Source organism: Procambarus clarkii, chromosome 72 (assembly GCF_040958095.1).
Source record: "Procambarus clarkii isolate CNS0578487 chromosome 72, FALCON_Pclarkii_2.0, whole genome shotgun sequence".
NCBI lineage: Eukaryota > Metazoa > Arthropoda > Malacostraca > Decapoda > Cambaridae > Procambarus > Procambarus clarkii.
Genome location: NC_091221.1, coordinates 15,020,628 through 15,044,290, shown reverse-complemented (window position 1 = coordinate 15,044,290; position 23,663 = coordinate 15,020,628). Strand labels below are relative to the sequence as shown.

The 23,663-nt window shown below is 42.6% G+C and overlaps 1 protein-coding gene across 3 annotated transcripts in view; it reads right to left on the bottom strand.

The window, feature by feature from the left end:
- Positions 1-2,735: 2,735 nt before the first annotated feature.
- Positions 2,736-23,663, bottom strand: part of LOC123750526 (methyltransferase-like protein 27) — a 251,848-nt gene continuing 230,920 nt past the window's right edge. For all 3 annotated transcript variants that reach the window (XM_069312532.1, XM_069312530.1, XM_069312533.1), the window contains one exon: positions 2,736-3,507. In XM_069312532.1, the coding sequence (XP_069168633.1) occupies positions 3,430-3,507 (78 nt within the window). In that variant the 3' untranslated portion in view covers positions 2,736-3,429. The remainder of the gene's footprint in view (positions 3,508-23,663) is intronic.

Here is a 23,663-nt window from a genome sequence, read left to right as displayed (position 1 = left end):
TCCCTTGAGCGCAGGCGGGAGAGGTACATAATAATTTACACGTGGAAAATATTAGAGGGGCTGGTCCCAAACCTGCACACAGAAATAACATCACATGAGACCAGAAGACATGGCAGGATGTGCAGAATACCCCCGTTGAAAAACAGAGGTGCAACTGGTACTCTGAGAGAGAACTCTATCAACATCAGAGGTCCAAGACTGTTCAACACGCTTCCACTACACATAAGGGGCATAACTGGCCGACCCCTCACAGTGTTCAAGAGAGAACTGGATAAGCACCTCCAAAGGATACCTGATCAACCAGGCTGTGACTCGTACGTCAGGCTGCGAGCAGCCGCGTCCAACAGCCTGGTTGATCAGTCCGGCAACCAGGAGGCCTGGTCGACGACCGGGCCGCGGGGACGCTAAGCCCCGGAAGCACCTCAAGGTAACCTCAAGGTCAAGGTAAGGTAACCTCCCCGCGGCCCGGTCCTCGACCAGGCCTCCACCCCCAGGAAGCAGCCCATGACAGCTGACACCCTATTTTTTTATTATGTAATGTACAGGGTGGAAGAAACTTTAGCCCATTTGTTTCTGCCTCGTGCGGGAATCGAACCCGCGCCACAGAATTACGAGTCCTGCGCGCTATTCACCAGGCTACGAGGCCGGGACACTAAAGCCCCAAAATCATCTCAATATAACCTCACCCTGATGATGCTGGGAATATAGGCTGATAACACCCCACCTGGGAAATGCTTTTAATAATGGTTGATAACACCACACCCTCAGGACGGGAGAGACATCTCCCGCCAACACATCACAAGGCGCAGTGTGGTTACAATGCGACCCAAACGTCTTAAGGTCTGAGCTACTCCACTTGAAGGTCATGCTATCGGAAGAAGCAATATTTTAATAATAAAGCAATAATAATAAAGGTCCTGAAGGACGTAACTGGCCTCAAACCCGCTGACATGCCACACAAGGATTCTACTGCTTCGGCCTAAAAATACCACCCCACCAAATAAAAAAGGAACGCTACCATGAGATCCAGCAGTGCTTTAAGTGCTACGAGCTCTCCCACCCAACCAACAAGTGTCAGCACCCTGTCCAGAGGTGCAGCCTGTGCGCACTGGACCATCACTACTCCATATGCAAGGCAACAGTCCATCACTGCTTTGTGATGGCAATCACCCCGCAATTTCCTAAATTGACAGTAAATCAGACTGGAAATGCCCAGGTTGAAGCCAAAAGAAACAACTCGTCTACCTCCTCGACCTGAGCCCCAAGCGTTCAACTCTCACTAGTCGACCAGAAGACTAGTGAGAGTCTTTCCTACCGGAAAGCCTACAGCAGGCGACACAGCCTTCTCATTGGGAACCCAAGGTCCCACAGGCTCCTTCACAGCCCCCTGCATCACGTGCAGGGCATTATCCCTTGTCTTCTTAAACTAGAAGGACCAGACAACCAACCAATTTAGTTTGTCAGTGAACTAAACCCATTATACATAGACAATGGCCTGGCCCCCATCATAGCCACTAGCGTAAATTTCACTGCCTCCTCTACCACTCCGGAGACTACCACCAGGACGACCAAGTGGTCAACTTCAACACCGACTCCAGAACCACCCGGGCACACAGAGGTAATTCCTTCTCTTGCTCCCAACACTCCTACCATCACTATCTCAGCAGCCGCGCTAGCAGACGTGCTGTCTACAAACGATAACAGCACCACCAGCGCTCCTGAAATAGCTACAACCACCAATCAATGACACCTAAGGCTGCGAGGCGAAAGATAAAAACGCCCACTTACGGACTCCTCAGACGAGGTCTGAGGAGTCCGTAAGTGGTAAGTCCATAGTAGGAGCTCCACCGCCGCATCACGAATACGACACGGGTCAAGACTTCCTCATGGAGGCCACGTCACCAAACTCTAACGACAGCACTGCTCAGCCAAAGTTGCAGGCAAAGAAAAAGCAGTTAGAGGTCTACACTAACCCCACCAGCTCCATAACTGGTATAGCCAGCCCTCCAGGCTGAAAACCCTCATGAATCGCCACATCTCTAGTATCAGCCACTGATACAGATAATGGCTCCAAAGAGTCTCCACTTACGGGCTCACCATAGCCCGTGCTACTGGAACTTATTGTTCTGAGTAGCGAATCTTAAACAACAACAACACCCTGATGATGTTGGGAATAATGGTTGATAACACCACACCCTGGTGATGCTGGGAATAATGGTTGATAACACCTCACCCTGGTCATACTTGGGATAATTACTGATAACGCCACATCCTGGTATCGCTGGGAATAATAGTTATATACGTGATTTCATCGTATGATTACAATTAAATTGTATATGTTGTTCTTTTTGACACATTGTAAATGTTCTTTTGACACATTATACGACGTAGAAATCCATTGGCGTTCAAGATATTCGTTGAGCTTATTACATACGACTGGTGCAGGATTTCGTCGAGGTCGGTTGGGCGCACTCAACCTCTCACCACATTATTCCATTCTCTAGATTCATCACACAACATGTGTACCTGCATTATATATTCGATTCATGAGCCAACTGTTCCTACTAGATTAACTAAATCATGTGATAATGAACATAAATTTAAATTTTGCACTAAACTCTCTGAATGTGGAAATATATATGGAGAACTCTATATGAATGGAATAAAAACCATCACAGTTTTCCTAAAATAAAATATAGCCTTAAGATATCATAAAGGTGTAATGGAGGCAAAAATGAATTGTAATTTTTTTATTTTAGTCTTTACAGTTGAAAATTTGATTAAATAAATTTGCAGATGCATTGAAAAATATATAACTGGCCAAGTTAGGCATAACTCAGGATATCTATAAACCAAAAATATAACTTACAAAGTTAAACATAACTCAGAATATTTTTAAACTCACAAGAAAAAACAGGAACTCCAGTGCAGACGATGAGTCACAATAACGTGGCTGAAGTATGTTGACCAGACCACACACTAGAAGTTGAAGGGACGACAACGTTTCGGTCTGTCCTGGACCATTCTCTTATTCGATAACGTATCGAATAAGTGTGTGGTCTGGTCAACAAAGGAACTACAGTCCCAGTTGGAGTATTTATAAAAATTCAGAAAAGGTCGAAGATTAGCATAGTAAGCCCATTCAAATATTAATAAGTCACTAGAGGCATGCAGGGTGCCTGAAATCATGGAGGGTTGCAAACGTGACTACTGGGATTCCGGGGATCACGGTCCCTGCCGCCCGGTCTGTGACCTGGCCTCTGACAAAGTGGTGACACTTCTGGTACAGTTGGATGTTGGTCACATCCACCACCTATCGACCAGTTAGTTAAATGTCCATAGTGGGGAAGTTGCTTGAACCAATAACTGAATACAGTATTGAGGTAAGTCTTGAGGAACACAGTAGACGTCGCAGCTGTTGGCAGGGACCTAGTTCCTCACAACACGATAGATGTACACCACTGCATCACACGTATTGTCATAGTTCGGCACCACCGTCCTTAATTCCTGTTGAACACAAAAACGCAAAAGTTTACCTTTTGACAGTAAATGATATGAGAACATTACACTGGTAATAAAGTAAATTGGATAGAGGTAGAGTGTTAAGGGAAAACATATATCTGAACAAAGGTTAGAACCTTCTTCTGTACAAATAAACATTGTCACTCTTACATAGATTTTACACAAAAGTAAGTGTGTCGACTAATGATGAGTCAGGAGCAACTGCCTCGTACTTGGATCTTGATAATTGAATGGATTTTGAATGGTTGATATCAATTGGTTAATTATCGGTGACTTTCAGTATGGAAAGCACTTTAAAGAATTATAATTGTTTTATTGAATTCTTTTTCTCCGAGAAAATATTAAAATAAATCTAAATAGATCAGATAAGTAGTAGAATATATATATATATATATATATATATATATATATATATATATATATATATATATATATATATATATATATATATATATATATATATATATATATATAAGCCTATACTTGCATAAACCACAAGTGAAGATTAATAATCTTTGGACAACACCCACCAGTGGGACTCGAACCCAGAAAGCACAACTACCTTCCAGTAGCTGGCATAACTAGTATGCTTTAACCCACTACACCATCAGACCTTAGAAAAGAAGTAGATAGTTCGAGATATATATCTCAAACATCTCCACTTCCCGAAGGCACCAGATGAGTGTGGGGTCAGTCTGCATTTTCCATCAAGCCACTGTCAATGTGAGAGAACTCGTGTCCAGCTTATAAGCCTATACTTGCATAAACCACAAGTGAAGATTAATAATCTTTGGACAACACCCACCAGTGGGACTCGAACCCAGAAAGCACAACTACCTTCCAGTAGCTGGCATAACTAGTATGCTTTAACCCACTACACCATCAGACCTTACAAAAGAAGTAGATAGTTCGAGATATATATCTCAAACATCTCCACTTCCCGAAGGCACCAGATGAGTGTGGGGTCAGTCTGCATTTTCCATCAAGCCACTGTCAATGTGAGAGAACTCGTGTCCAGCTTATAAGCCTATACTTGCATAAACCACAAGTGAAGATTAATAATCTTTGGACAACACCCACCAGTGGGACTCGAACCCAGAAAGCACAACTACCTTCCAGTAGCTGGCATAACTAGTATGCTTTAACCCACTACACCATCAGACCTTACAAAAGAAGTAGATAGTTCGAGATATATATCTCAAACATCTCCACTTCCCGAAGGCACCAGATGAGTGTGGGGTCAGTCTGCATTTTCCATCAAGCCACTGTCAATGTGAGAGAACTCGTGTCCAGCTTATAAGCCTATACTTGCATAAACCACAAGTGAAGATTAATAATCTTTGGACAACACCCACCAGTGGGACTCGAACCCAGAAAGCACAACTACCTTCCAGTAGCTGGCATAACTAGTATGCTTTAACCCACTACACCATCAGACCTTACAAAAGAAGTAGATAGTTCGAGATATATATCTCAAACATCTCCACTTCCCGAAGGCACCAGATGAGTGTGGGGTCAGTCTGCATTTTCCATCAAGCCACTGTCAATGTGAGAGAACTCGTGTCCAGCTTATAAGCCTATACTTGCATAAACCACAAGTGAAGATTAATAATCTTTGGACAACACCCACCAGTGGGACTCGAACCCAGAAAGCACAACTACCTTCCAGTAGCTGGCATAACTAGTATGCTTTAACCCACTACACCATCAGACCTTACAAAAGAAGTAGATAGTTCGAGATATATATCTCAAACATCTCCACTTCCCGAAGGCACCAGATGAGTGTGGGGTCAGTCTGCATTTTCCATCAAGCCACTGTCAATGTGAGAGAACTCGTGTCCAGCTTATAAGCCTATACTTGCATAAACCACAAGTGAAGATTAATAATCTTTGGACAACACCCACCAGTGGGACTCGAACCCAGAAAGCACAACTACCTTCCAGTAGCTGGCATAACTAGTATGCTTTAACCCACTACACCATCAGACCTTAGAAAAGAAGTAGATAGTTCGAGATATATATCTCAAACATCTCCACTTCCCGAAGGCACCAGATGAGTGTGGGGTCAGTCTGCATTTTCCATCAAGCCACTGTCAATGTGAGAGAACTCGTGTCCAGCTTATAAGCCTATACTTGCATAAACCACAAGTGAAGATTAATAATCTTTGGACAACACCCACCAGTGGGACTCGAACCCAGAAAGCACAACTACCTTCCAGTAGCTGGCATAACTAGTATGCTTTAACCCACTACACCATCAGACCTTACAAAAGAAGTAGATAGTTCGAGATATATATCTCAAACATCTCCACTTCCCGAAGGCACCAGATGAGTGTGGGGTCAGTCTGCATTTTCCATCAAGCCACTGTCAATGTGAGAGAACTCGTGTCCAGCTTATAAGCCTATACTTGCATAAACCACAAGTGAAGATTAATAATCTTTGGACAACACCCACCAGTGGGACTCGAACCCAGAAAGCACAACTACCTTCCAGTAGCTGGCATAACTAGTATGCTTTAACCCACTACACCATCAGACCTTAGAAAAGAAGTAGATAGTTCGAGATATATATCTCAAACATCTCCACTTCCCGAAGGCACCAGATGAGTGTGGGGTCAGTCTGCATTTTCCATCAAGCCACTGTCAATGTGAGAGAACTCGTGTCCAGCTTATAAGCCTATACTTGCATAAACCACAAGTGAAGATTAATAATCTTTGGACAACACCCACCAGTGGGACTCGAACCCAGAAAGCACAACTACCTTCCAGTAGCTGGCATAACTAGTATGCTTTAACCCACTACACCATCAGACCTTACAAAAGAAGTAGATAGTTCGAGATATATATCTCAAACATCTCCACTTCCCGAAGGCACCAGATGAGTGTGGGGTCAGTCTGCATTTTCCATCAAGCCACTGTCAATGTGAGAGAACTCGTGTCCAGCTTATAAGCCTATACTTGCATAAACCACAAGTGAAGATTAATAATCTTTGGACAACACCCACCAGTGGGACTCGAACCCAGAAAGCACAACTACCTTCCAGTAGCTGGCATAACTAGTATGCTTTAACCCACTACACCATCAGACCTTACAAAAGAAGTAGATAGTTCGAGATATATATCTCAAACATCTCCACTTCCCGAAGGCACCAGATGAGTGTGGGGTCAGTCTGCATTTTCCATCAAGCCACTGTCAATGTGAGAGAACTCGTGTCCAGCTTATAAGCCTATACTTGCATAAACCACAAGTGAAGATTAATAATCTTTGGACAACACCCACCAGTGGGACTCGAACCCAGAAAGCACAACTACCTTCCAGTAGCTGGCATAACTAGTATGCTTTAACCCACTACACCATCAGACCTTACAAAAGAAGTAGATAGTTCGAGATATATATCTCAAACATCTCCACTTCCCGAAGGCACCAGATGAGTGTGGGGTCAGTCTGCATTTTCCATCAAGCCACTGTCAATGTGAGAGAACTCGTGTCCAGCTTATAAGCCTATACTTGCATAAACCACAAGTGAAGATTAATAATCTTTGGACAACACCCACCAGTGGGACTCGAACCCAGAAAGCACAACTACCTTCCAGTAGCTGGCATAACTAGTATGCTTTAACCCACTACACCATCAGACCTTACAAAAGAAGTAGATAGTTCGAGATATATATCTCAAACATCTCCACTTCCCGAAGGCACCAGATGAGTGTGGGGTCAGTCTGCATTTTCCATCAAGCCACTGTCAATGTGAGAGAACTCGTGTCCAGCTTATAAGCCTATACTTGCATAAACCACAAGTGAAGATTAATAATCTTTGGACAACACCCACCAGTGGGACTCGAACCCAGAAAGCACAACTACCTTCCAGTAGCTGGCATAACTAGTATGCTTTAACCCACTACACCATCAGACCTTAGAAAAGAAGTAGATAGTTCGAGATATATATCTCAAACATCTCCACTTCCCGAAGGCACCAGATGAGTGTGGGGTCAGTCTGCATTTTCCATCAAGCCACTGTCAATGTGAGAGAACTCGTGTCAAGCTTATAAGCCTATACTTGCATAAACCACAAGTGAAGATTAATAATCTTTGGACAACACCCACCAGTGGGACTCGAACCCAGAAAGCACAACTACCTTCCAGTAGCTGGCATAACTAGTATGCTTTAACCCACTACACCATCAGACCTTACAAAAGAAGTAGATAGTTCGAGATATATATCTCAAACATCTCCACTTCCCGAAGGCACCAGATGAGTGTGGGGTCAGTCTGCATTTTCCATCAAGCCACTGTCAATGTGAGAGAACTCGTGTCCAGCTTATAAGCCTATACTTGCATAAACCACAAGTGAAGATTAATAATCTTTGGACAACACCCACCAGTGGGACTCGAACCCAGAAAGCACAACTACCTTCCAGTAGCTGGCATAACTAGTATGCTTTAACCCACTACACCATCAGACCTTACAAAAGAAGTAGATAGTTCGAGATATATATCTCAAACATCTCCACTTCCCGAAGGCACCAGATGAGTGTGGGGTCAGTCTGCATTTTCCATCAAGCCACTGTCAATGTGAGAGAACTCGTGTCCAGCTTATAAGCCTATACTTGCATAAACCACAAGTGAAGATTAATAATCTTTGGACAACACCCACCAGTGGGACTCGAACCCAGAAAGCACAACTACCTTCCAGTAGCTGGCATAACTAGTATGCTTTAACCCACTACACCATCAGACCTTAGAAAAGAAGTAGATAGTTCGAGATATATATCTCAAACATCTCCACTTCCCGAAGGCACCAGATGAGTGTGGGGTCAGTCTGCATTTTCCATCAAGCCACTGTCAATGTGAGAGAACTCGTGTCCAGCTTATAAGCCTATACTTGCATAAACCACAAGTGAAGATTAATAATCTTTGGACAACACCCACCAGTGGGACTCGAACCCAGAAAGCACAACTACCTTCCAGTAGCTGGCATAACTAGTATGCTTTAACCCACTACACCATCAGACCTTAGAAAAGAAGTAGATAGTTCGAGATATATATCTCAAACATCTCCACTTCCCGAAGGCACCAGATGAGTGTGGGGTCAGTCTGCATTTTCCATCAAGCCACTGTCAATGTGAGAGAACTCGTGTCCAGCTTATAAGCCTATACTTGCATAAACCACAAGTGAAGATTAATAATCTTTGGACAACACCCACCAGTGGGACTCGAACCCAGAAAGCACAACTACCTTCCAGTAGCTGGCATAACTAGTATGCTTTAACCCACTACACCATCAGACCTTACAAAAGAAGTAGATAGTTCGAGATATATATCTCAAACATCTCCACTTCCCGAAGGCACCAGATGAGTGTGGGGTCAGTCTGCATTTTCCATCAAGCCACTGTCAATGTGAGAGAACTCGTGTCCAGCTTATAAGCCTATACTTGCATAAACCACAAGTGAAGATTAATAATCTTTGGACAACACCCACCAGTGGGACTCGAACCCAGAAAGCACAACTACCTTCCAGTAGCTGGCATAACTAGTATGCTTTAACCCACTACACCATCAGACCTTACAAAAGAAGTAGATAGTTCGAGATATATATCTCAAACATCTCCACTTCCCGAAGGCACCAGATGAGTGTGGGGTCAGTCTGCATTTTCCATCAAGCCACTGTCAATGTGAGAGAACTCGTGTCCAGCTTATAAGCCTATACTTGCATAAACCACAAGTGAAGATTAATAATCTTTGGACAACACCCACCAGTGGGACTCGAACCCAGAAAGCACAACTACCTTCCAGTAGCTGGCATAACTAGTATGCTTTAACCCACTACACCATCAGACCTTACAAAAGAAGTAGATAGTTCGAGATATATATCTCAAACATCTCCACTTCCCGAAGGCACCAGATGAGTGTGGGGTCAGTCTGCATTTTCCATCAAGCCACTGTCAATGTGAGAGAACTCGTGTCCAGCTTATAAGCCTATACTTGCATAAACCACAAGTGAAGATTAATAATCTTTGGACAACACCCACCAGTGGGACTCGAACCCAGAAAGCACAACTACCTTCCAGTAGCTGGCATAACTAGTATGCTTTAACCCACTACACCATCAGACCTTACAAAAGAAGTAGATAGTTCGAGATATATATCTCAAACATCTCCACTTCCCGAAGGCACCAGATGAGTGTGGGGTCAGTCTGCATTTTCCATCAAGCCACTGTCAATGTGAGAGAACTCGTGTCCAGCTTATAAGCCTATACTTGCATAAACCACAAGTGAAGATTAATAATCTTTGGACAACACCCACCAGTGGGACTCGAACCCAGAAAGCACAACTACCTTCCAGTAGCTGGCATAACTAGTATGCTTTAACCCACTACACCATCAGACCTTACAAAAGAAGTAGATAGTTCGAGATATATATCTCAAACATCTCCACTTCCCGAAGGCACCAGATGAGTGTGGGGTCAGTCTGCATTTTCCATCAAGCCACTGTCAATGTGAGAGAACTCGTGTCCAGCTTATAAGCCTATACTTGCATAAACCACAAGTGAAGATTAATAATCTTTGGACAACACCCACCAGTGGGACTCGAACCCAGAAAGCACAACTACCTTCCAGTAGCTGGCATAACTAGTATGCTTTAACCCACTACACCATCAGACCTTACAAAAGAAGTAGATAGTTCGAGATATATATCTCAAACATCTCCACTTCCCGAAGGCACCAGATGAGTGTGGGGTCAGTCTGCATTTTCCATCAAGCCACTGTCAATGTGAGAGAACTCGTGTCCAGCTTATAAGCCTATACTTGCATAAACCACAAGTGAAGATTAATAATCTTTGGACAACACCCACCAGTGGGACTCGAACCCAGAAAGCACAACTACCTTCCAGTAGCTGGCATAACTAGTATGCTTTAACCCACTACACCATCAGACCTTACAAAAGAAGTAGATAGTTCGAGATATATATCTCAAACATCTCCACTTCCCGAAGGCACCAGATGAGTGTGGGGTCAGTCTGCATTTTCCATCAAGCCACTGTCAATGTGAGAGAACTCGTGTCCAGCTTATAAGCCTATACTTGCATAAACCACAAGTGAAGATTAATAATCTTTGGACAACACCCACCAGTGGGACTCGAACCCAGAAAGCACAACTACCTTCCAGTAGCTGGCATAACTAGTATGCTTTAACCCACTACACCATCAGACCTTAGAAAAGAAGTAGATAGTTCGAGATATATATCTCAAACATCTCCACTTCCCGAAGGCACCAGATGAGTGTGGGGTCAGTCTGCATTTTCCATCAAGCCACTGTCAATGTGAGAGAACTCGTGTCCAGCTTATAAGCCTATACTTGCATAAACCACAAGTGAAGATTAATAATCTTTGGACAACACCCACCAGTGGGACTCGAACCCAGAAAGCACAACTACCTTCCAGTAGCTGGCATAACTAGTATGCTTTAACCCACTACACCATCAGACCTTACAAAAGAAGTAGATAGTTCGAGATATATATCTCAAACATCTCCACTTCCCGAAGGCACCAGATGAGTGTGGGGTCAGTCTGCATTTTCCATCAAGCCACTGTCAATGTGAGAGAACTCGTGTCCAGCTTATAAGCCTATACTTGCATAAACCACAAGTGAAGATTAATAATCTTTGGACAACACCCACCAGTGGGACTCGAACCCAGAAAGCACAACTACCTTCCAGTAGCTGGCATAACTAGTATGCTTTAACCCACTACACCATCAGACCTTACAAAAGAAGTAGATAGTTCGAGATATATATCTCAAACATCTCCACTTCCCGAAGGCACCAGATGAGTGTGGGGTCAGTCTGCATTTTCCATCAAGCCACTGTCAATGTGAGAGAACTCGTGTCCAGCTTATAAGCCTATACTTGCATAAACCACAAGTGAAGATTAATAATCTTTGGACAACACCCACCAGTGGGACTCGAACCCAGAAAGCACAACTACCTTCCAGTAGCTGGCATAACTAGTATGCTTTAACCCACTACACCATCAGACCTTACAAAAGAAGTAGATAGTTCGAGATATATATCTCAAACATCTCCACTTCCCGAAGGCACCAGATGAGTGTGGGGTCAGTCTGCATTTTCCATCAAGCCACTGTCAATGTGAGAGAACTCGTGTCCAGCTTATAAGCCTATACTTGCATAAACCACAAGTGAAGATTAATAATCTTTGGACAACACCCACCAGTGGGACTCGAACCCAGAAAGCACAACTACCTTCCAGTAGCTGGCATAACTAGTATGCTTTAACCCACTACACCATCAGACCTTACAAAAGAAGTAGATAGTTCGAGATATATATCTCAAACATCTCCACTTCCCGAAGGCACCAGATGAGTGTGGGGTCAGTCTGCATTTTCCATCAAGCTACTGTCAATGTGAGATAACTCGTGTCCAGCTTATAAGCCTATACTTGCATAAACCACAAGTGAAGATTAATAATCTTTGGACAACACCCACCAGTGGGACTCGAACCCAGAAAGCACAACTACCTTCCAGTTGCTGGCATAACTAGTATGCTTTAACCCACTACACCATCAGACCTTACAAAAGAAGTAGATAGTTCAAGATATATATCTCAAACATCTCCACTTCCCGAAGGCACCAGATGAGTGTGGGGTCAGTCTGCATTTTCCATCAAGCCACTGTCAATGTGAGAGAACTCGTGTCCAGCTTATAAGCCTATACTTGCATAAACCACAAGTGAAGATTAATAATCTTTGGACAACACCCACCAGTGGGACTCGAACCCAGAAAGCACAACTACCTTCCAGTAGCTGGCATAACTAGTATGCTTTAACCCACTACACCATCAGACCTTACAAAAGAAGTAGATAGTTCGAGATATATATCTCAAACATCTCCACTTCCCGAAGGCACCAGATGAGTGTGGGGTCAGTCTGCATTTTCCATCAAGCCACTGTCAATGTGAGAGAACTCGTGTCCAGCTTATAAGCCTATACTTGCATAAACCACAAGTGAAGATTAATAATCTTTGGACAACACCCACCAGTGGGACTCGAACCCAGAAAGCACAACTACCTTCCAGTAGCTGGCATAACTAGTATGCTTTAACCCACTACACCATCAGACCTTACAAAAGAAGTAGATAGTTCGAGATATATATCTCAAACATCTCCACTTCCCGAAGGCACCAGATGAGTGTGGGGTCAGTCTGCATTTTCCATCAAGCCACTGTCAATGTGAGAGAACTCGTGTCCAGCTTATAAGCCTATACTTGCATAAACCACAAGTGAAGATTAATAATCTTTGGACAACACCCACCAGTGGGACTCGAACCCAGAAAGCACAACTACCTTCCAGTAGCTGGCATAACTAGTATGCTTTAACCCACTACACCATCAGACCTTACAAAAGAAGTAGATAGTTCGAGATATATATCTCAAACATCTCCACCTCCCGAAGGCACCAGATGAGTGAGGGGTCAGTCTGCATTTTTCGTCAAGCCACTGTCAATGTGAGAGAACTCGTGTCCAGCTTATAAGCCTATACTTGCATAAACCACAAGTGAAGATTAACAATCTTTGGACAACACCCACCAGTGGGACTCGAACCCAGAAAGAACAACTACCTTCCAGTAGCTGTAGCTTCAGCACAACTACCTTCCAGTAGCTACCTTCCAGTAAAACAACTACCTTCTAGTTGTGCTTTCTGGGTTCGAGTCCCACTGGTGGGTGTTGTCCAAAGATTGTTAATCTTCACTTGTGGTTTATGCAAGTATAGGCTTATAAGCTGGACACGAGTTCTCTCACATTGACAGTGGCTTGACGAAAAATGCAGACTGACCCCTCACTCATCTGGTGCCTTCGGGAGGTGGAGATGTTTGAGATATATATCTCGAACTATCTACTTCTTTTGTAAGGTCTGATGGCGTAGTGGGTTAAAGCATACTAGTTATGCCAGCTACTGGAAGGTAGTTGTGCTTTCTGGGTTCGAGTCCCACTGGTGGGTGTTGTCCAAAGATTGTTAATCTTCACTTGTGGTTTATGCAAGTATAGGCTTATAAGCTGGACACGAGTTCTCTCACATTGACAGTGGCTTGACGAAAAATGCAGACTGACCCCTCACTCATCTGGTGCCTTCGGGAGGTGGAGATGTTTGAGATATATATCTCGAACTATCTACTTCTTTTGTAAGGTCTGATGGCGTAGTGGGTTAAAGCATACTAGTTATGCCAGCTACTGGAAGGTAGTTGTGCTTTCTGGGTTCGAGTCCCACTGGTGGGTGTTGTCCAAAGATTGTTAATCTTCACTTGTGGTTTATGCAAGTATAGGCTTATAAGCTGGACACGAGTTCTCTCACATTGACAGTGGCTTGACGAAAAATGCAGACTGACCCCTCACTCATCTGGTGCCTTCGGGAGGTGGAGATGTTTGAGATATATATCTCGAACTATCTACTTCTTTTGTAAGGTCTGATGGCGTAGTGGGTTAAAGCATACTAGTTATGCCAGCTACTGGAAGGTAGTTGTGCTTTCTGGGTTCGAGTCCCACTGGTGGGTGTTGTCCAAAGATTGTTAATCTTCACTTGTGGTTTATGCAAGTATAGGCTTATAAGCTGGACACGAGTTCTCTCACATTGACAGTGGCTTGACGAAAAATGCAGACTGACCCCTCACTCATCTGGTGCCTTCGGGAGGTGGAGATGTTTGAGATATATATCTCGAACTATCTACTTCTTTTGTAAGGTCTGATGGCGTAGTGGGTTAAAGCATACTAGTTATGCCAGCTACTGGAAGGTAGTTGTGCTTTCTGGGTTCGAGTCCCACTGGTGGGTGTTGTCCAAAGATTGTTAATCTTCACTTGTGGTTTATGCAAGTATAGGCTTATAAGCTGGACACGAGTTCTCTCACATTGACAGTGGCTTGACGAAAAATGCAGACTGACCCCTCACTCATCTGGTGCCTTCGGGAGGTGGAGATGTTTGAGATATATATCTCGAACTATCTACTTCTTTTGTAAGGTCTGGTGGCGTAGTGGGTTAAAGCATACTAGTTATGCCAGCTACTGGAAGGTAGTTGTGCTTTCTGGGTTCGAGTCCCACTGGTGGGTGTTGTCCAAAGATTGTTAATCTTCACTTGTGGTTTATGCAAGTATAGGCTTATAAGCTGGACACGAGTTCTCTCACATTGACAGTGGCTTGACGAAAAATGCAGACTGACCCCTCACTCATCTGGTGCCTTCGGGAGGTGGAGATGTTTGAGATATATATCTCGAACTATCTACTTCTTTTGTAAGGTCTGATGGCGTAGTGGGTTAAAGCATACTAGTTATGCCAGCTACTGGAAGGTAGTTGTGCTTTCTGGGTTCGAGTCCCACTGGTGGGTGTTGTCCAAAGATTGTTAATCTTCACTTGTGGTTTATGCAAGTATAGGCTTATAAGCTGGACACGAGTTCTCTCACATTGACAGTGGCTTGACGAAAAATGCAGACTGACCCCTCACTCATCTGGTGCCTTCGGGAGGTGGAGATGTTTGAGATATATATCTCGAACTATCTACTTCTTTTGTAAGGTCTGATGGCGTAGTGGGTTAAAGCATACTAGTTATGCCAGCTACTGGAAGGTAGTTGTGCTTTCTGTGTTCGAGTCCCACTGGTGGGTGTTGTCCAAAGATTGTTAATCTTCACTTGTGGTTTATGTAAGTATAGGCTTATAAGCTGGACACGAGTTCTCTCACATTGACAGTGGCTTGACGAAAAATGCAGACTGACCCCTCACTCATCTGGTGCCTTTGGGAGGTGGAGATGTTTGAGATATATATCTCGAACTATCTACTTCTTTTGTAAGGTCTGATGGCGTAGTGGGTTAAAGCATACTAGTTATGCCAGCTACTGGAAGGTAGTTGTGCTTTCTGGGTTCGAGTCCCACTGGTGGGTGTTGTCCAAAGATTGTTAATCTTCACTTGTGGTTTATGCAAGTATAGGCTTATAAGCTGGACACGAGTTCTCTCACATTGACAGTGGCTTGACGAAAAATGCAGACTGACCCCTCACTCATCTGGTGCCTTCGGGAGGTGGAGATGTTTGAGATATATATCTCGAACTATCTACTTCTTTTGTAAGGTCTGATGGCGTAGTGGGTTAAAGCATACTAGTTATGCCAGCTACTGGAAGGTAGTTGTGCTTTCTGGGTTCGAGTCCCACTGGTGGGTGTTGTCCAAAGATTGTTAATCTTCACTTGTGGTTTATGCAAGTATAGGCTTATAAGCTGGACACGAGTTCTCTCACATTGACAGTGGCTTGACGAAAAATGCAGACTGACCCCTCACTCATCTGGTGCCTTCGGGAGGTGGAGATGTTTGAGATATATATCTCGAACTATCTACTTCTTTTGTAAGGTCTGATGGCGTAGTGGGTTAAAGCATACTAGTTATGCCAGCTACTGGAAGGTAGTTGTGCTTTCTGGGTTCGAGTCCCACTGGTGGGTGTTGTCCAAAGATTGTTAATCTTCACTTGTGGTTTATGCAAGTATAGGCTTATAAGCTGGACACGAGTTCTCTCACATTGACAGTGGCTTGACGAAAAATGCAGACTGACCCCTCACTCATCTGGTGCCTTCGGGAGGTGGAGATGTTTGAGATATATATCTCGAACTATCTACTTCTTTTGTAAGGTCTGATGGCGTAGTGGGTTAAAGCATACTAGTTATGCCAGCTACTGGAAGGTAGTTGTGCTTTCTGGGTTCGAGTCCCACTGGTGGGTGTTGTCCAAAGATTGTTAATCTTCACTTGTGGTTTATGCAAGTATAGGCTTATATATATATATATATATATATACTGGGTTTTTTGGAGCTTACAGTCCCCAAGAGGGCATTATATATATATATATATATATATATATATATATATATATATATATATGTCGTACCTAGTAGCCAGAACGCACTTCTCAGCCTACTATGCAAGGCCCGATTTGCCTAATAAGCCAAGTTTTCTGGAATTAATATATTTTCTCATTTTTTTTCTTATGAAATGATAAAGCTACCCATTTCATTATGTATGAGGTCAATTTTTTTTATTGGAGTTAAAACTAATGTAGATATATGACCGAACCTAACCAACCCTACCTAACCTAACCTATCTTTATAGGTTAGGTTAGGTTAGGTGGCCGAAAAAGTTAGGTTAGGTAAGGTTAGGTAGGTTAGGTAGTCAAAAAACAATTAATTCATGAAAACTTGGCTTATTAGGCAAATTGGGCCTTGCATAGTAGGCTGAGAAGTGCGCTCTGGCTACTAGGTACGACAGATATATATATATATATATATATATATATATATATATATATATATATATATATATATATATATATATATATATATATATATATATATATATATATATATATATATATATATATATATATATATATATATATATATATATATATATATATATATATATATAGATATATATATGTATATATATATATATATATATATATATATATATATATATAGATATATATGTATATATATATATATATATATATATATATATATATATATATATATATATATATATATATATATATATATATATATATATATATATATATATATATAATGCCCTCTTAGGGACTGTAAGCTCCAAAAAACCCAGTATATAGGCAAGACAACAACATCTCTTTCTAGGCGTTTAACGATGCATAAGCAACAGGGCTCCATTAAGGAACATATAATCTCTTCCCACAACCAAACCATCGCTAGAGAAATCCTAGTAAACAACACAGAAATCATCGATAGGTACAGCGATAGCAGGTGGCTTGACGTTTGCGAGGCACTACACATCAAGAAGTCAACACCAGCAATCAACAGCCAATTAATGCACACCTATATTCTACCCACCTCAAGACTCCGCTCCAATATAGAAGCATCAAGAAATATGGACCAATAGGCTTTCTACAATGAATGAGGTGAACTTTCCCAAAGAATGAGGTGATTTGATGAAATGCTATGCCCAAGATTACCATCCGAGTGCCGGCGGGGAAGTGGTTCAAATAGCTTCGGCTATCACTTCCTTATGTCCGGTCGTGATGGTCAAGCGGATTAAGGCGTCCCTGTACATACCAGTTGCGTTGCTCCTGGCAGTATGGGTTCGAGTCACTTCTGGGGTGTGAGTTTTCAGTTGTATATAGTCCTGGGGACCATTCAGGCTTGTTTGCATTTGTGTTCCTCACGTGTGCCCCAAAGAATGAGGTGATTTGATAAAATGCTATGCCCAAGATTACCATCCGAGTGCCGGCGGGGAAGTGGTTCAAATAGCTTCGGCTATCACTTCCTTATGTCCGGTCGTGATGGTCAAGCGGATTAAGGCGTCCCTGTACATACCAGTTGCGTTGCTCCTGGCAGTATGGGTTCGAGTCACTTCTGGGGTGTGAGTTTTCAGTTGTATATAGTCCATGGGACCATTCAGGCTTGTTTGCATTTGTGTTCCTCACGTGTGCCCCAAAGAATGAGGTGATTTGATAAAATGCAAAGCCCAAGATTACCATCCGAGTGCCGGCGGGGAAGTGGTTCAAATAGCTTCGGCTATCACTTTCTTATGTCCGTTCGTGATGGTCAAGCGGATTAAAGCGTCCCTGTACATACCAGTTGCATTGCTCCTGGCAGTATGGGTTCGAGTCACTTCTGGGGTGTGAGTTTTCAGTTATATATATATATATATATATATATATATATATATATATATATATATATATATATATATATATATATATATATATATATATATATATATATATATATATATATATATGTCATACCTAGTAGCCAGAACGCACTTCTCGGCCTACTATGCAAGGTCCGATTTGCCTAATAAGCCAAGTTTTCCTGAATTAATATGTTTTCTCTAATTTTTTTCTTATGAAATGATAAAGCTACCCATTTCATTATGTATGAGGTCAATTTTTTATTTTGGAGTTAAAATTAACTTAGATATATGACCGAACCTAACCAACCCTACCTTTATAGGTTAGGTTAGGTTAGGTAGCCGAAAAAGTTAGGTTAGGTTAGGTTAGGTAGGTTAGGTAGTCGAAAAACAATTAATTCATGAAAACTTGGCTTATTAGGCAAATCGGGCCTTGCATAGTAGGCCGAGAAGTGTGTTCTGGCTACTAGGTACGACATATATATATATATATATATATATATATATATATATATATATATATATATATATATATATATATATATATATATTTATATATATATATATATATATATATATATATATATATATATTTATATATATATATATATATATATATATATATATATATATATATATATACATATATATATATATATATATATATATATATATATACAATCTTTGGACAACACCCACCAGTGGGACTCGAACCCAGAAAGCACAACTACCTTCCAGTAGCTGGCATAACTAGTATGCTTTAACCCACTACACCATCAGACCTTACAAAAGAAGTAGATAGTTCGAGATATATATCTCAAACATCTCCACTTCCCGAAGGCACCAGATGAGTGTGGGGTCAGTCTGCATTTTCCATCAAGCCACTGTCAATGTGAGAGAACTCGTGTCCAGCTTATAAGCCTATACTTGCATAAACCACAAGTGAAGATTAATAATCTTTGGACAACACCCACCAGTGGGACTCGAACCCAGAAAGCACAACTACCTTCCAGTAGCTGGCATAACTAGTATGCTTTAACCCACTACACCATCAGACCTTACAAAAGAAGTAGATAGTTCGAGATATATATCTCAAACATCTCCACTTCCCGAAGGCACCAGATGAGTGTGGGGTCAGTCTGCATTTTCCATCAAGCCACTGTCAATGTGAGAGAACTCGTGTCCAGCTTATAAGCCTATACTTGCATAAACCACAAGTGAAGATTAATAATCTTTGGACAACACCCACCAGTGGGACTCGAACCCAGAAAGCACAACTACCTTCCAGTAGCTGGCATAACTAGTATGCTTTAACCCACTACACCATCAGACCTTACAAAAGAAGTAGATAGTTCGAGATATATATCTCAAACATCTCCACTTCCCGAAGGCACCAGATGAGTGTGGGGTCAGTCTGCATTTTCCATCAAGCTACTGTCAATGTGAGATAACTCGTGTCCAGCTTATAAGCCTATACTTGCATAAACCACAAGTGAAGATTAATAATCTTTGGACAACACCCACCAGTGGGACTCGAACCCAGAAAGCACAACTACCTTTTAGTAGCTGGCATAACTAGTATGCTTTAACCCACTACACCATCAGACCTTACAAAAGAAGTAGATAGTTCAAGATATATATCTCAAACATCTCCACTTCCCGAAGGCACCAGATGAGTGTGGGGTCAGTCTGCATTTTCCATCAAGCCACTGTCAATGTGAGAGAACTCGTGTCCAGCTTATAAGCCTATACTTGCATAAACCACAAGTGAAGATTAATAATCTTTGGACAACACCCACCAGTGGGACTCGAACCCAGAAAGCACAACTACCTTCCAGTAGCTGGCATAACTAGTATGCTTTAACCCACTACACCATCAGACCTTACAAAAGAAGTAGATAGTTCGAGATATATATCTCAAACATCTCCACTTCCCGAAGGCACCAGATGAGTGTGGGGTCAGTCTGCATTTTCCATCAAGCCACTGTCAATGTGAGAGAACTCGTGTCCAGCTTATAAGCCTATACTTGCATAAACCACAAGTGAAGATTAATAATCTTTGGACAACACCCACCAGTGGGACTCGAACCCAGAAAGCACAACTACCTTCCAGTAGCTGGCATAACTAGTATGCTTTAACCCACTACACCATCAGACCTTACAAAAGAAGTAGATAGTTCGAGATATATATCTCAAACATCTCCACTTCCCGAAGGCACCAGATGAGTGTGGGGTCAGTCTGCATTTTCCATCAAGCCACTGTCAATGTGAGAGAACTCGTGTCCAGCTTATAAGCCTATACTTGCATAAACCACAAGTGAAGATTAATAATCTTTGGACAACACCCACCAGTGGGACTCGAACCCAGAAAGCACAACTACCTTCCAGTAGCTGGCATAACTAGTATGCTTTAACCCACTACACCATCAGACCTTACAAAAGAAGTAGATAGTTCGAGATATATATCTCAAACATCTCCACCTCCCGAAGGCACCAGATGAGTGAGGGGTCAGTCTGCATTTTTCGTCAAGCCACTGTCAATGTGAGAGAACTCGTGTCCAGCTTATAAGCCTATACTTGCATAAACCACAAGTGAAGATTAACAATCTTTGGACAACACCCACCAGTGGGACTCGAACCCAGAAAGCACAACTACCTTCCAGTAGCTGTAGCTTCAGCACAACTACCTTCCAGTAGCTACCTTCCAGTAAAACAACTACCTTCTAGTTGTGCTTTCTGGGTTCGAGTCCCACTGGTGGGTGTTGTCCAAAGATTGTTAATCTTCACTTGTGGTTTATGCAAGTATAGGCTTATAAGCTGGACACGAGTTCTCTCACATTGACAGTGGCTTGACGAAAAATGCAGACTGACCCCTCACTCATCTGGTGCCTTCGGGAGGTGGAGATGTTTGAGATATATATCTCGAACTATCTACTTCTTTTGTAAGGTCTGATGGCGTAGTGGGTTAAAGCATACTAGTTATGCCAGCTACTGGAAGGTAGTTGTGCTTTCTGGGTTCGAGTCCCACTGGTGGGTGTTGTCCAAAGATTGTTAATCTTCACTTGTGGTTTATGCAAGTATAGGCTTATAAGCTGGACACGAGTTCTCTCACATTGACAGTGGCTTGACGAAAAATGCAGACTGACCCCTCACTCATCTGGTGCCTTCGGGAGGTGGAGATGTTTGAGATATATATCTCGAACTATCTACTTCTTTTGTAAGGTCTGATGGCGTAGTGGGTTAAAGCATACTAGTTATGCCAGCTACTGGAAGGTAGTTGTGCTTTCTGGGTTCGAGTCCCACTGGTGGGTGTTGTCCAAAGATTGTTAATCTTCACTTGTGGTTTATGCAAGTATAGGCTTATAAGCTGGACACGAGTTCTCTCACATTGACAGTGGCTTGACGAAAAATGCAGACTGACCCCTCACTCATCTGGTGCCTTCGGGAGGTGGAGATGTTTGAGATATATATCTCGAACTATCTACTTCTTTTGTAAGGTCTGATGGCGTAGTGGGTTAAAGCATACTAGTTATGCCAGCTACTGGAAGGTAGTTGTGCTTTCTGGGTTCGAGTCCCACTGGTGGGTGTTGTCCAAAGATTGTTAATCTTCACTTGTGGTTTATGCAAGTATAGGCTTATAAGCTGGACACGAGTTCTCTCACATTGACAGTGGCTTGACGAAAAATGCAGACTGACCCCTCACTCATCTGGTGCCTTCGGGAGGTGGAGATGTTTGAGATATATATCTCGAACTATCTACTTCTTTTGTAAGGTCTGATGGCGTAGTGGGTTAAAGCATACTAGTTATGCCAGCTACTGGAAGGTAGTTGTGCTTTCTGGGTTCGAGTCCCACTGGTGGGTGTTGTCCAAAGATTGTTAATCTTCACTTGTGGTTTATGCAAGTATAGGCTTATAAGCTGGACACGAGTTCTCTCACATTGACAGTGGCTTGACGAAAAATGCAGACTGACCCCTCACTCATCTGGTGCCTTCGGGAGGTGGAGATGTTTGAGATATATATCTCGAACTATCTACTTCTTTTGTAAGGTCTGGTGGCGTAGTGGGTTAAAGCATACTAGTTATGCCAGCTACTGGAAGGTAGTTGTGCTTTCTGGGTTCGAGTCCCACTGGTGGGTGTTGTCCAAAGATTGTTAATCTTCACTTGTGGTTTATGCAAGTATAGGCTTATAAGCTGGACACGAGTTCTCTCACATTGACAGTGGCTTGACGAAAAATGCAGACTGACCCCTCACTCATCTGGTGCCTTCGGGAGGTGGAGATGTTTGAGATATATATCTCGAACTATCTACTTCTTTTGTAAGGTCTGATGGCGTAGTGGGTTAAAGCATACTAGTTATGCCAGCTACTGGAAGGTAGTTGTGCTTTCTGGGTTCGAGTCCCACTGGTGGGTGTTGTCCAAAGATTGTTAATCTTCACTTGTGGTTTATGCAAGTATAGGCTTATAAGCTGGACACGAGTTCTCTCACATTGACAGTGGCTTGACGAAAAATGCAGACTGACCCCTCACTCATCTGGTGCCTTCGGGAGGTGGAGATGTTTGAGATATATATCTCGAACTATCTACTTCTTTTGTAAGGTCTGATGGCGTAGTGGGTTAAAGCATACTAGTTATGCCAGCTACTGGAAGGTAGTTGTGCTTTCTGTGTTCGAGTCCCACTGGTGGGTGTTGTCCAAAGATTGTTAATCTTCACTTGTGGTTTATGTAAGTATAGGCTTATAAGCTGGACACGAGTTCTCTCACATTGACAGTGGCTTGACGAAAAATGCAGACTGACCCCTCACTCATCTGGTGCCTTTGGGAGGTGGAGATGTTTGAGATATATATCTCGAACTATCTACTTCTTTTGTAAGGTCTGATGGCGTAGTGGGTTAAAGCATACTAGTTATGCCAGCTACTGGAAGGTAGTTGTGCTTTCTGGGTTCGAGTCCCACTGGTGGGTGTTGTCCAAAGATTGTTAATCTTCACTTGTGGTTTATGCAAGTATAGGCTTATAAGCTGGACACGAGTTCTCTCACATTGACAGTGGCTTGACGAAAAATGCAGACTGACCCCTCACTCATCTGGTGCCTTCGGGAGGTGGAGATGTTTGAGATATATATCTCGAACTATCTACTTCTTTTGTAAGGTCTGATGGCGTAGTGGGTTAAAGCATACTAGTTATGCCAGCTACTGGAAGGTAGTTGTGCTTTCTGGGTTCGAGTCCCACTGGTGGGTGTTGTCCAAAGATTGTTAATCTTCACTTGTGGTTTATGCAAGTATAGGCTTATAAGCTGGACACGAGTTCTCTCACATTGACAGTGGCTTGACGAAAAATGCAGACTGACCCCTCACTCATCTGGTGCCTTCGGGAGGTGGAGATGTTTGAGATATATATCTCGAACTATCTACTTCTTTTGTAAGGTCTGATGG